The sequence below is a fragment of the Stenella coeruleoalba genome (assembly GCF_951394435.1).
Source record: "Stenella coeruleoalba genome assembly, chromosome: 2".
Lineage (NCBI taxonomy): Eukaryota > Metazoa > Chordata > Mammalia > Artiodactyla > Delphinidae > Stenella > Stenella coeruleoalba.
The window spans coordinates 20,600,662-20,615,040 of NC_137147.1; the positions used below are offsets into that span (position 1 = coordinate 20,600,662).

The window sequence follows — 14,379 nt, forward strand, 5'->3', positions numbered from 1 at the left end:
AGAAATGTATTGTACGGAAGACAGTGGCCCTCCACCAACTCAGGGGACATAGTCTCTGTTCCTCCTCTGCCCCTGCAATCTCCACTCTACCCTCGGGCTGTGGCGAGTGGAGGATACAAGGTGGAAGGGCATGAGCCCCTCCCCTGGAAGACTAAAGAACCCGGGGCATTTTTATAAATAGCTACATCGTTAATGTTTAAACCACTTTGAAACATACAGCAAGTTGAATATTTATTTACAAATAAATCTCAAAAATATCTATTTACAGTAAAGTAAGAGAGGCATGTGAAAACAACAGAAAGGGGGGAAAAGTCAGTCCCAGTGTGGAAGGTCCACTCTTCAGAGCGCTAGAGCCAACTTCACAAACCCCAAGGCTGAACTGAGCTGTGGAGGCAACAGGATGACATTAAGCGAATCCTGGACTCGGGTCACCTTCGATTCGTGGAGAGGCAGTGAAGTTGGGTGGGGGGGCTGCCGCCGGGGATCCTCGTGTTTGGGAAATTGTGGTGGAGGGATGAGCCAGTGGATGAGAACCAGTGTGGCAGAAGGACTCATTTCACAAGCCAACAGGTCTCTAGCTCACCACATCAGGTGGGTGGAGGGCGTTTGGACCTGGAGGGCCCTTCCCAGTCCAAGTTGGCTTTGCCGTGGGAGCAGTCGGCATGGCAAGAGTCCCAGAGATAGAAATCCTCTTTGAGAGACAAAAACAAAAGAACGGAACAGGGAGTGATTAGCAAAAATGAATCTGAATGCAAGTGCCACAGTCTCTCTTGCCAGGCGGCAAAGCAGCCATCAGCTGACATATCTGAGTCGATAGGGGAACTCCCACGTGGGGCAGCCGGCCACACGATTCCCCTCCCCCACAACCACGTGGTCAAGTGCAGGCCTGTGCTTCTGAGATCAACGCGTTAACATTTCTTCCCCATGAAACCAGAAAGGTCAGTGGTGTAGCCCTTGTAGCAGGGAGGTGCAAGGTCGAGTCTATCTGTACACGAGATGGGAGAATTGGGCAGACTTGTAGTTCAGCTGGTTGTTGGGCATGAACTTGTGCAGCTCGCTCTTTTTGCAGCAGGGGCCGTAATGGTAGGTGCTGAGGCAGGCGTCGCAGGAGGCTTTCGAACACTGCGTGCAGGTGTTGGCGGCCCCCGGGCGGTCACAGAAGCCACAGCGGGAGGCAGCTGCAGGGGAGGACTTGGATTTCGAGTGGAGGCGCAGCGGCTGGTCGAGGCCCTGCGTCTGGCCTGCATACTTCTCCCGCAGAGATGACCCATAGGCCAGGCTGTCGTGGACGGAGGCCTTGCTGGGGAAGCCGCCGGGCTTGGAGGCCGGGGAGCAGGTGAGCAGGCTGTCGCAGCGCTGGCAGAGGGAGGAGCTGCAGGACAGACCGCAGTTTTGGCACTTGGAGAGGGCGGACCCTTTGGCGGGGGGCGAGCGCTTGTGGTAGATGGGGTGGGCGTCATTTCTGACCAGCCAGACATCTGGCCGCAGGGCATCCTGCCTCCGGTACGTGGCCCTGGGCTCCGAGTCTGTGTACAGATCCACATCCTCCTGAGCGGAGAAGTACGTGCCACGCAGCAAGCCAAGGCCATTGTTGGGGGAGGGGGATGGCAGGTCATCCGGGCTGCCGTGGGGGGAGCTGGACATGGTCAGGAGCGAGAGGAACGGGCGGATGATCTTGTCCTTGAGGTCGTCCCCCAAGTCTGCTGCCACAGGCTCCTTCCGCAAGCTCAACGAGGTCTTCAGGGGCGGCTTCTGGCTCTCCCAGTAATTGTCATAGGTGTCCACCGACCTTGAGGGCTTGGTCACACGGGGCTTGCAGTAGTCCTTGGCTGCCCGCTCGCTGGCCAACTTCTGGAGCACTAAGTGGGCCATGGAGGTTGTCAGGTGCTCCCGGCCCTCGGCCCGCCGCCGCAGGGCATCTGAGCAGCCTCGCACGTCCTCCGCGGTGCTCTTGCGCTCGCTCACCACGTCCAGCTCAGAGTAGCCTTTGTCCTTGACTTGGGAGTGGATTTCCAGCATCTGTTCACACTCCACCTTGGCCAGAAAGAGTTCAAAGGTGACCATCTTCACTTGGAGGGTCTCTACCAGCTCTTTGAGCTTGCACGCAGTCCCCAACTTGAGCACGTAGCCCATGTAATTCAGGATGGCTCGGATGTCCTCTTCCAGTAATGTGGACTTGACGTAATAAACAAAGGGGCCCGTGTAGGTCTTGATGCTTCTGAATTCCTTCTTCCATGGGTAGAGGAAAAGGTGACACCCACTGTTTCGAGCACACTGAAGGCACAGTGCAGAGCCCGCAGACTGGAGGAGCTCAGTGAGCGCAGAGAGCTCTCCACCACCTCATAGAACTGGATCAGCCGGAATCGATAGAAGGGATCCACCTTGTGCAGGCTGAGCAGGGTCGAGGCTGCCACCCGCAGGGACTCATCACTGCCAGGCTGCTGCTTGCTGGGGGTGGTGTCCACTTTGCCTTCATGAAACTGCATGTACTTCCAAAATAAGTCATCCTTATATTTTGCATCCATTGAACTGGGCTTCCCCATCCGATCCGATCCAAGGACGGGGCTACCTTATTTCCTCCATGGCTCCTGAGATAGAGGCAGGGACATTGCTAAAAGCATTGATATGTCACCTGCCTGGACCAGCAGAGTGCTCCCGGCACTGCCGCCGAGGACGCCCCGGCCGAGGGGAGCAAGAAGGAGCCACGGCTGCCACCGAAACCAGGCCCGGCTGGGCTCTCGCAGCTCTGGCCGGCTGCAGGGAACAGAGACCAGTAGCCCGGGGCCGCGGCGACCCGGAAACACTCAACCAGGAAGTGATGTCTCTCGGAGGCGGGTCCAAAGGGAGGCCCAGCCGCGGCTATGCCCTGGGCTGGCCTCTGGCGGCGGAGGAAGAAGCAGAAGGCAGAAGAGTGAGCAGAGAGGCCGTGGAGTCCCGCTTTGGGGCCTAAAGGCCCACTCGCAGGCAGATTCTCAACCACTGTGCCACCAGGGAAGCCCTGCTTCCCTGCAATTTGATGGAATTCACTCTACATTATGTAGATGCCAACTGAATCAAATCATCCCAAAGTGGCTTGACTTTTGTGTCATCCAAACTGGTCTTCAGGGGCCCTTCTAACCAAATAAACTAAGCCAAAATCTACTTCTGTCTTTTTTTTTTTTTTTTCAGGACTCACAAAGATACAGTCAACACACAGTCAGCAATTAATTGATTGTGGCCTTTGGGAAGTCACACGGCTTGATCTTCAGAATCCCCAGCTGCTTCTCAAGGTCAAGCATGCCTTACTTAAATGAGATATTTATTCTTGAGGACACGCTGCCAGTCCTAAAATTTTCTTGAGGACCTAAGGAGAGCATTTCACTTGAGGACATTTTCACTGGGGGAACTTTATGGTTGCCTGTGTACTCTGTCAAAAAAAAAAAAAAATCACCTGAAGGTGGTCTTAATTTACCTTATTACTGAAAGGAAAATGTGCTGAGATAAAACTACTGCAGGATAAGTAGGCTTTTAGGCACCTTCTAGTATGTAATATTGAAAAATAATATGTTTTTCTGAAGGGACTGGTAAGAACATGTGGAGAAGAAGTTTTATTCAGGAATTGCACATTTTAAAAAAGCAAAGTTTTCTTCTCAGAGAAGAGTCCCTTGATAAATACTATACTTCAAGAGTAGCAATTTCTGAGTTTCTATAAACGTTATCATATCTATATGTTTACATCTATCATTTTAATAATATTTACATGTTGCTTTTAATTGTACTTTATTCTGCTTTTTCTCTTAATAAAATTTCAAATCCATTGAGTGCATATGGATTGATTCTTAGAATTCATATGACAAAGATTTATTAAGCACCTACTATATACAGGAAGTACCTATATTATTCTAGAAGACAGCAGGATATAGTAATAGAAAGTATTTACTTTAAAGGCCAGTGACCTTGAATTCAAACTCAGCTTTTACAGTTACAGTCTTATGACCTGTGGCCATCTGACTTCAGTTCTCCGAGTCTCAGTTTCCTCATATGTATAACAGTACTAATGAAGCCTTATGGACAAAACTGCTTGGAGAGTTCAATAAAATAATTTTCAGAGACCAAACATTTCCTAATATATAATACATATGCAATAAATGTAAGCCCCTCCCCAAGACTTATATGTCAGGTGCTGGAAAGCTACACGATATATGTGTCATACACACGGGGGCAGGGATAACTATGACATTTATAACTCAAATCTGTGCTAACATACTAATCTTTCTAAAGACAATCCTACTTTACACAGACTCCTTGATTATACCAAGCAGCAAGCATTAAATGAGTCCTGATATTTCCAGAGCTGCATTATATCTCATTTGAGATACTTCCTAAAAAAGTGTAAGAAATCTTGGCACTAGCAAATCTAAATATATTCATAGATTTGTCTTCAGCTTGTCATATGCATTCTCTTAAATATAAGGCACTTCACAGTTTATAAATGAGCACAGTAATTCACATGCCCCGGGGTGGTTTTGATTTGCTTGCATTTAAAAAGGAACACTCTATCAAGTGATGGGGTTTATCCTTTTAATAATTAGGAAGAGTTCTATTAAATTCCACCAAGGCCATTCTTTCAACTTTAAGGTTGCAATCTCTATTCAGAAGAAAGATTTTAATTACCTCTTTAACCCCTCTCAATTCCACTATGATTTATAATGATTGTCATTTGCCTCCTTCTGGGCCAGGCATCCACAGCTCCGCATGCTCTCTCTCCTGTCTTAACTGCCTTCTCAAAATTGAAACTTCATTAACACCTTACTCATAACTTGTTTCTCAGAGTCCTTCTGGTGAAAGGAACATCCATTTGACACCCTGAAGATTCAGGAGGACTATGCTAATTTGCATAGCAGTTTGCACAGTTTTTGTTGCATTAGTTTAAGGATTAGAATTAAGAAGTGACATGTCTTCCCTTATCATATAACTGTGTGAATACAACTCTTAGAATACTCTGGATCCAGCCAGCCTGAACAAAAACTTAATGGAGAAAAGAGGGGATAGAAGAGAGAAAGAATCCAGACTAACGCTGCGGTTCCATATCTAGAAAAGACTACAGAGAAGTCATGGATAGACCCGTTTGGGTCCATCTGGCTCCACTTTCACTCCCGGTGTTACTCTTTCCTAAATTCAGAAATGCCTTACTCAACTCCTTTACTAATTTTTTCAAATCTAACTATTGTCCTTGTCTCTGACCGTTAATTCTCTAGCTTAGCTGTTTTGGTCTTTTCCTGAGATAGGTGAAACCACATTATCCTTTCTTTCTAGTTTTCAAAACAATAATGAATTTGTAAGTCCCCAGGAGGATGCTATTCTTCTGCAGGACAGTAATAATGACTAAAACGGTTAATAAAACATTGCAGACATGAGCTCCCAACGCGTAGTGCAGCACAGAAATTGGGAATCAGATTCTGGAGTCTGACTCCCTGAGAATGAATCCCAGGTTCACTATTTTCTAGCTGTGTAACCATGAGAGAGCTACTTAAAAACCTCTGAGCTTATTTCTCATCTGCAACAAATGGATAATAACAGTATCTACTTCATAGGGGTTTCTGATGATTAAAATAAGTTACCTATTGTAATCCAAACGTGAAGTATAGCTAGGGTCAATAAATATTAGCAAATTGTTATTACAGAAAGATACCTTAATTTCATTTTGACTGGATCATAACAGAAACCAGGTCACCGAAGGAATAGAACCCACAGTGAAAAATCCCATGAGAAATGGGTCTGTGAAAACCCAGAGGCCTTAAATGATTTTTTGACATGTTTTATTAGAGAAAAACATTTTCTCCTTATTTTGAGAAAAGCACTTAGATCCGTCCGGATTAAAGAAAAAGAACGAAGCAAGAGCAAAATAGCACAACTCAACATGATCCATCACTGCAGAGGTAGCCTCTGATGCAACCATCAAGCTGCAACCAAAAGGCTAAATGAACAGTATTGCTGCAAAGGAATGAGAAGAAGTGAGAACTCACTAAGGGAAACTACCGCTATGGGCTCTTGAAAATTCATGTCTCAGAAAATGAGGCAAAAAAAAAAAAAAAAAAAGATCATGCCAAGTCTTTTTAATTGATGAATAATTTATGGACGACCAGCAGGAGCATCCATCCAGGCAGCTGATTAAATGCAAAGTATTTTGATAAGCGGAAAGTTACCACCACAGGCCTCACAGTGAAAGGAAAGCACCCCCAGCAATCAACGCCAGTCTATATGTTGGTACGTGTTACCCAGTCTCTTCCTAGAAGCTTATTTCCCCATCCCACCCCGCTTTATCACTGGCAGAAAAAGTTACCTCCTCTGTTTCTTTCTCCTGTCAAAATGATAGAGGCTAAATGTGGATAAGAAAGGCAATTAAAATAGATCTGTCACAAGTATTCTATCCCAGTGTGCCATCCTGATTTCCTTCTCTAGTGTGAACTGCTACCAGAGGATGGTAATTGAAATTTGTCAATGTTGACAGCTGATGACTAATATGGAGATTTTCATTACATATCCCTCCTGGAATGGAAAAGAGATGAGTCCATATTAAATTCCAGATGGAGGCAGCTGTAGGACAGGGAAATGCAGACACTACTCAAGCCAGCCGTGCAGGAAGTGTTTGGGAGAACTATAAGATCCTCTGAAGTTAATTTGTATGGAAATAGAGATGGCATTGGTTTTCTTCATTTTTCCCTGAGTAGCCGCATCATTTTCAACATGACCATTTATCCTCACAGTCCATTTATGTCAATATCAGCTGGAAGCCCCACCCACTAGCCTTTGGCAGAGTCAGTCTGAAAAACATTAGTTGAACTACTTAAGTTTGAAAATGTTGTAATTTTATAATATAAAAACCCAGAAGTCATTTCTAGTATTCATCTGTGTGATTTTATATTTTGTATGTGGTTTTCTTGTTTATCAGAATAGCTAAAAGAAATCTGATTAATTATATTATCTAAGTAGAATTCTGCCAAAAGATACAAAGAAATCAACGTTACTCAAAATTTTGCTGAGTTTTGTCATTGATCAAGAATGAATACTCATTCTAATGGATTTCTGGTGAACGGGCAGAAAGTGAAAGGGCTCTAAACTTGTGGTGCAATACCCCAGTTAACTAACATAACAAACTCGGCAGAAGAAAACAATATTTCTTTATTATATCCCGTAAATCTGTGGGGCAGGAATTGGGGCAGGGGTCAACTGGGTGATTCTTCAGGTACACATGGCACTGATGGAGTTCTCTCCTTAGTACTCAGCTGGCAGATAGGCGGGTCTGGAGGGTCTAAGACGGCTTCACTCACAATTCTGGTTGTATTAACTACATTTCCTTATTTTCTGTACTCTTGATGCTCTGGCATCTGGGCTCTTGCTGACGTGGGAGAGACTGCCTCTCACAGGGCTAGCCAATTCCTAGAGATAGCAAGAGTACCTTTCATACACAAACCAACCCACTCCAAAATCTTTATCCCTCTTCTCCTTATTGGGCTCTCATAGAGCATTTACACTCGGAGGAAATACTCCTCTGTTTTAATCACCCCACAGCCAGGTACCAGACAACTAGGGTCAGCCCCTATACCTGGAAGGCCACTGAAATTATTCAAATTAGCCAATTTCCCTGCCTCTTCCATTCCTTCCCACAAGAACCAAAATACAGGCCCTTGTCCATGCTTTCGCCTTACTCCTCTGCCATCGTATCAACTCCAGTGCGTCCTCATGTGGCCCTGTATGGCCAGGCATGCCCTTTCTTTTCAGAAACTATGAGTATCAAACTATCTTTTCAATGGCAGTCATCTCCTGATTTACTGGCTTCACTACACCTGCATAACAATAAAACCTAGATTGACATATTAAAAAAGATCAAAAAACAAAAAAAACTGGTGCAGTGGCAGAGATAGCTGGAAGGCTAGGGTCTGCTGGAACTATCATGGGGAGTACCAGCACATGATCTCAGAGTCGGCAGACTTCTTATATCACAGCTCGAGACACCTAGAAAGAGTGTTCCAAGAGACGTGGGCAGAAGCTGCAAGGCTTCTTATGACATTGCCTTGAAGTCTCAGAATGTCTTTTTCTCTGAATTGGTCAAGGAAGTCACTAGGTGAGCCCAGATTCCATGGAGATGAATTAGCCTCCATCTCCCAATGGGCAGGGTAAATAGAAAATTTGCAACCATCTTTAATCTACTGCAAACAAGCTAACTTCAGGCAAGCCCTTCAGGATCCCTAATTGAAGATTGGTGCTGGTGGGAATTCTAAAGGAATTCTAAGGGAAGTTGTTTCCTAATTTTGAGGTCTCCTGGGGATAAGACAGTCCTCTCTAAGAGCATTACCTAGGATTTCTGCATGATTTCGGGCCCAGTTTTATCTGATTAGTATAGTCACTGGTGCAGAAAGCAAGAAATAAAAATAATAGCGGTGGGAGAGCTCCACTTCATGCCCATGGGAAGAGTGACACAAATAAATGTATCTCCTTATTTCATGGAGGGAGGCATGACAATATGATGATTATAAAGAGCTAGGAGACAGAGGTGTGCAGATGCCCCTACGAGGCATTACTGTTGGGATTGTATCCCATTTGTTTTCTAAACCACATGCTTTCTACACATATATTTGCATTTGGATATAATGAGTGCAATTTTCTCTTACTGACTGAAATCGCTTTAAATGTGAAAATGATGAAGCTTAAAAGTGAATAACTCAGCTGACCAATCACCAGCATGCTAAAAGCTCCAGATTTAACCAAGAGCGCTTTCCCCCATCCCCCAACCTAGGACTGGCTAGCTAAGAGCTAAATCCTATGCCAAGAGTGTATTTAGTATTCTTGGGTTCACTCAATCTCTGATGAAAATGTCACCACCAAAGAAGAGGGCTGAAAAATGCAAAAGGCGTGTTTTACTCTTCTTTAGCCTCAATGACAAAGGACATTTAGATGTGCAATTAAGCATTTTTTAAAATACTGTGCCTGTTTATTTTTCTATCAACATGGGGTAAAATATGAATACACCCTGAATCTATCTAATCACATAAAGAATACTGCAGAAGCAACTTCCTTACATTTCATTGAAAAAGAGCAGTCATACTGCTGGACTACATTCAAGAAGTCATTGCTTTCCTATCACCAGGCAATTGTATTACTTTACATAATCAGTATTCAGGGGATGGTATTTTGCTAATAGGCAAAATCCTACAATGACAATTTAAATGGTTTGAAACATGCATGAGATAATTCGGAGTCACAGCTCTGCCAACTGCTAAACAAGTGCAGCAGGAATGCAGACTCTCTGAGCATGAAGAGTGCTGTTGGGGGAACAGCCTGTCCTGTTTGATCAAGGAGACTTTGCTCACATCAAGTCAGGAGCTCAAGCCAGCTAATATCATCATTTCAGACTCTTACTAGGGGAGATTAAATGTCTTCACTGGATAACTCCATCGCTTACCATGGGTGGAAACAGAGAACAGGCAGATGGTTTTCAGTGGTTAGGAGTGCAGACTCAGGCTAGAATAAAAAAAAAAGTCTCGGTTTGAGCCCTGGCTCTGCTACTAATTAGCTCTGTGAGTTTGGGTAAGTCAGTCAGTCTCTCTCAAATTGACTCTTCATCTGTTTAAAAAGTAAAAACAGGACTTACCTCCTAGAGCTATAAGGATTAACTGAAATATTATATGCTCAACAGCTCAAAGTCTGACAAGTAAGTACTCTGTAAAAGTTCACATCTGCTGTTTAAAATGGGAAATTAACATAATTTGGAAATGACGAACCCTACATGAATGGGCTTTAGGGGGGTCAATGAATCCACAGAAAATGTGACAAAATTCTGAATTTTTCTGGGAAGAAGTTTCATAGCTTTCATTAAAGTCCCAAGTGGGCTCATAACAACAACAAAATAGTAACTATCACTACCTTATGTATTTGACAGTATAGAAAATGCATGTTTATGAAACTTCAACAAATATTCTTCAAGTTTTACTAAGTACAGGCACCATGCTAAGTTCTGAGGATGTCACGATGAGTCTAAGTACCTTCCCATAGAGAGGTGTGTGTGGAGGAAGGGGGAATGAACATCAGTGACTAATCCAGAAATAAATGTGAAATGTGATACATATTATGAAAATGAAGAGCAGGGTACACATGGCAGGAGAAAACAATCTAGGTAACGTTTTAGACTGTTGCACCCAAGCCTTACGTTTGAATAGATCTGGCTTCCTGGGTTGGGGTGGCAGGGGGCTCAGTCTCCTCGCACTTGGCTGGGATGCATTAGGGCTGATGGCTATAGCCCTAGGCCATGTGGGTGGGGCTGTGTGTGTACCTACTGTGTCTCTTCAGGGGTCCTACTCCGTGCCCACCTCCTCCCAAAGTAATCCAGCACTCCTACTGGTGTGGCTGAAGTCTAGATGTACCACACAGCTGGCCCTTTCTTCCTCTTAGAACTGATTTACTGCAAAACCTTAGCATACTGGGACCATAACATACATTTATTTTTTCAGGACAACAGCCTCCTACAATATTATTTCAAGCCCCCTTTCCTGCTTGAAAGCCATTTTCTAAACAACAACATCAACAAATTTGTAATTGTATATGGTAACAGATGTTAGCTAGAATTATTGCAGTAATCACTGCACAATATGTATAAATATCAAATCATTATGCTGTACTCCTGAAACTAATATAAGGTTATATGTCAATTTTACCTTGATAAAAAAAGATAAAAGCATTTTTGTATTTTTTCTGTTTAAATGTCTATAAATATATCTATATGCAAATATAAATTTATATAAGTGCATTAATCAATTATAACATTTGCCTTTGTGGTTTTTTTGGTTTTTTTTTTTTGTGGTACGCGGGCCTCTCTTTGTTGTGGCCGAGCCGCAGCATGTGGGATCCTCCCGGACCAGGGCACGAACCCGTGTCCCCTGCATCGGCAGGTGGACTCTCAACCGCTGCACCACCAGGGAAGCCCCAGCCTTTGTGGTCTTTTATTTTCTTTTGCTCTGTTTCACTTCCACCTCTCCCTCCCAACTATATCAGTGCCCCTATAACACTGCCCTTATTAATAATTCAGCTAGTATTAAATATATATCTATATGAAACTGTTATTATCCATACTCATAGAGTCATTTGTGTTTATATTTATGTATATATAGAAAAAGAATCATATAAGAAACACCCTTCCTCATCTTGCTCACCTGAGTTAGCAGTATCTTTTGGCTATTCTTCGAAGTCAATTATTATAGCTGTATTTAATTTTTAATGGCTGCATAATATTCCATAGTATGGATATGCCATGATTGTTTCTGTCATTTTTCTAAAGTTAGGCATTTACTTTTTCCAGGATTTTATACCATGAACGAACTTGCAACAGTTATCCCTGTTCATACATTCTTACATACTGGTAATTCCCAAGAAGGGATCTCCTCAATCAAAAGTTATATATGTTTGTAATTTTAATAGCGACAGGCAGTTGGTTTTCCAAAATGACTAAGCAATTCACATTTTGTTACCACCTATCTTCACAGGTACATGTAGGCTACACAGAGTTAACTGCTGTACCCTATTCCCAATCTGTATCCTGCCCAAAAGAACTTTATCCTACCAGTTTCAAAAGTCACAACCCAACTTTCACCACCCTAATGATTCTATGCTTTGAATTCCATTTGATCATTTAACAAATATTTATTGAATGCCTACTGTGTGCCAGTTACTTTTCTGGGCACCTTGAGATATACAGGTAAACAAGACAGCTGAAAGAAACAATGAACAAATGTTACCAAAAGTAAATTTGAGGTGCTGGGAAGTATGTGTTAGGGAAAGGTCACATAGTCTGGGGAGACTTTACTGAAGGAAGAAATATTCAACTTTTTTTCCGCTTTTAAACCCATTGCATTAGTTTCTTATGGCTGCTATAACATGTTACCACAAATGTAGTGCCTTAAAACACTTTGCTCCCCTTTTAACTGTGTGTATTAGTTTCCTGATGTGGTGCTGATAAATTACCACAAACTTGGTGCTTTAAAACAACTGACATTCAATCAAAACTACAATGAGGTACCATCTCACACCCATCAGAATGGGCATCATCAAAAAGTCTACAAACAACAAATGCTGGAGAGGGTGTAGAGAAAAGGGAACCCTCCTACACTGTTGGTGGTAATATAAGCTGGTGCAGCCCCTGTGGAAAACAGTGTGGAGGTTCCTCAGAAAACTGAAGATAGAATTACTGTGATACAGCAATCCCACTCCTGGGCATATACCCAGATAAAACTATAATTCAAAAAGATACATGTACCCCTATGTTCATAGTAGCACTATTTGCAATAGCTGAAACATAGAAACAACCTAAATGTCCATCAACAGGTGAATGGATAAAGAAGATGTGGTACATATATACAATGGAATACTACTCAGCCATAAAAAGGAATGAAATAATGCCATTTGTAGCAACATGAATGCAACCAGGGATTATCATACTAAGTAAGTCAGAAAGAGACAAATATCATATGCTATCACTTATATGTAGCATCTAAAATATGGCACAAATGAACCTATCTACAAAACAGAAACAGACTCACAGATATAGAGAACAGACTTGTGGTTGTCAAGGGGGTGGGGAGTGGGGGAGGGAAGGACTAGGAGTTTGGGATTAGCAGATGCAAACCAGTATAGAGAGGATGGATAAAAAAATAAGGTGGTACTGTATAGCACGGGGAACTATATTCAATATCCTGTGATAAACCATAATGGAAAATAATACAAAATAAAGGAATGTCAAAAAAAATGTAAAAGAGTTGACATTCACTATCTCACAGTTCTGGAGGCCAGAAATCTGAAATCATTTTCACTGGGCTGATATCGGGGTGTCAGCAGAGCTGTGCTCCCTTCGAATACTCTAGGGGAGAAGCTGATCCTTCTCTCTTCCAACTTCTGGTGGATGCTGGCATTCCTTGGCTTGTAGCTGCATCACTCCACCTTCTGCCTCTCTGTTCACATTGCCTTCTCCACGTCTGTCTGTGTCAAATCTCCCTCTGCCTCTTTCTCATAAGAATACATGTGATTACATGTAGGGGCCACATGGATAAACCAGGATGGTTTCCTCACCTCATAATCCTTAACTTAAATCTGCAAAGGCATTATTTGCCATATAAAATAACATTCACAAGTTCCAGGTAATAGGACATAAATATCTCTAGGGGGAGGGAGAGGGGCATTATTCAGCCTACTACACTCATTTATTTATTTTATTCTTGCACGGAATTCACATTCAGAAATTTTTATTTTGGATGTGAAAAATTCAGCATATACCTTCCTTACCCTTGATTTTGGAAAAATAATATAAATAGTGACTAATATATATTTATATATAATACATTTATATTATTATAATATATATAAATATATAACACAAATTCATGCAAAGAAAGTTATCTACCATCATTAAATTTTCCCACAAAACGTAACAGATTAAGAAGCAGTTCTATCTGTTAATCCCATACTCCTAATTGTCCCTCCCCTTCCACTTTCTCCCCTTTGGAAACTATCACCATATTGTAAATCAACTATACTTTAATAAAAAATAAATAAATAAAAAGGAAAGAAGCAGTTCTATATCTCTGGTCTATTCTGAGCACTAAATCACTAGGTGCTCCTAGTTAAATCACTTTTTCTTGCAATAGTTTGAGTTCTAAGTATTAGCATGTACTACTTTCCTCCTCACAGTTTAAGAAATGATTTTCCATTGTCTGTACCCCTTTTTTGGTTCCAACCTTTTCAGTCTTTTATTTTCTCCAGTTTATCCATTATGTTCCCAGCTTTGCCCCAAGAACTACATAAACAAGTTTCCAGTTTGCTTTGCACTCAAGCACAGTTGAATGAGGTTGCTGTCGGTTTCTTAATTTGTTTCTATATTTGTTTATTTATCAACTACTATAAAATTTTTATAAAGTATATCAATTAGTTAGAGCCCAAGAACGACCAGAATTTATTTTTCTACCTTTTATACTAAGGAGAAAGATAAGTTCTTCGCAAACTTATTCTTTAAAAGTACATGATAAAAAAAAAAAGTTTGAAATAATTTATTAAACATCGCATGTGTGTATGCCTTTACATTGGCAGAGACTTATCCAATCTCTTATAATACCCAGTTTATAGCTGACATTCACATTCGACAAGAAACAATCCATCATTTAGCCATGACAGACATTGCTGGCCAATCCTGATGCATTCTTTTTAGCTGAGATTTGGCTTCAGAATTCTTCTGAATGAGACACTCTGCCAATCAGGTGTCAGAGCTGGCACCTGAGAGGACACCTCTTTACTGTCCCTGGATAGACTCACTTTTCCAGATTTTACTCTGCATTTAAAATGTGGTCATAAATTTACTCC

The 14,379-nt window shown here is 42.2% G+C and overlaps 1 protein-coding gene across 1 annotated transcript in view; it reads right to left on the reverse strand.

Moving 5' to 3' along the window:
• Positions 1-981: 981 nt before the first annotated feature.
• The window catches only part of LOC307179323 (spermatogenesis-associated protein 2-like), a gene marked incomplete at its 3' end in the record, with an annotated part of 243,803 nt that continues 230,405 nt past the window's right edge, over positions 982-14,379 (reverse strand). Inside the window, 2 exon segments of the mRNA XM_079908283.1 lie at positions 982-2,252; positions 2,255-3,406. Of these exon segments, the coding sequence (XP_079764409.1) occupies positions 982-2,252; positions 2,255-2,543 (1,560 nt within the window). The 5' untranslated portion in view covers positions 2,544-3,406.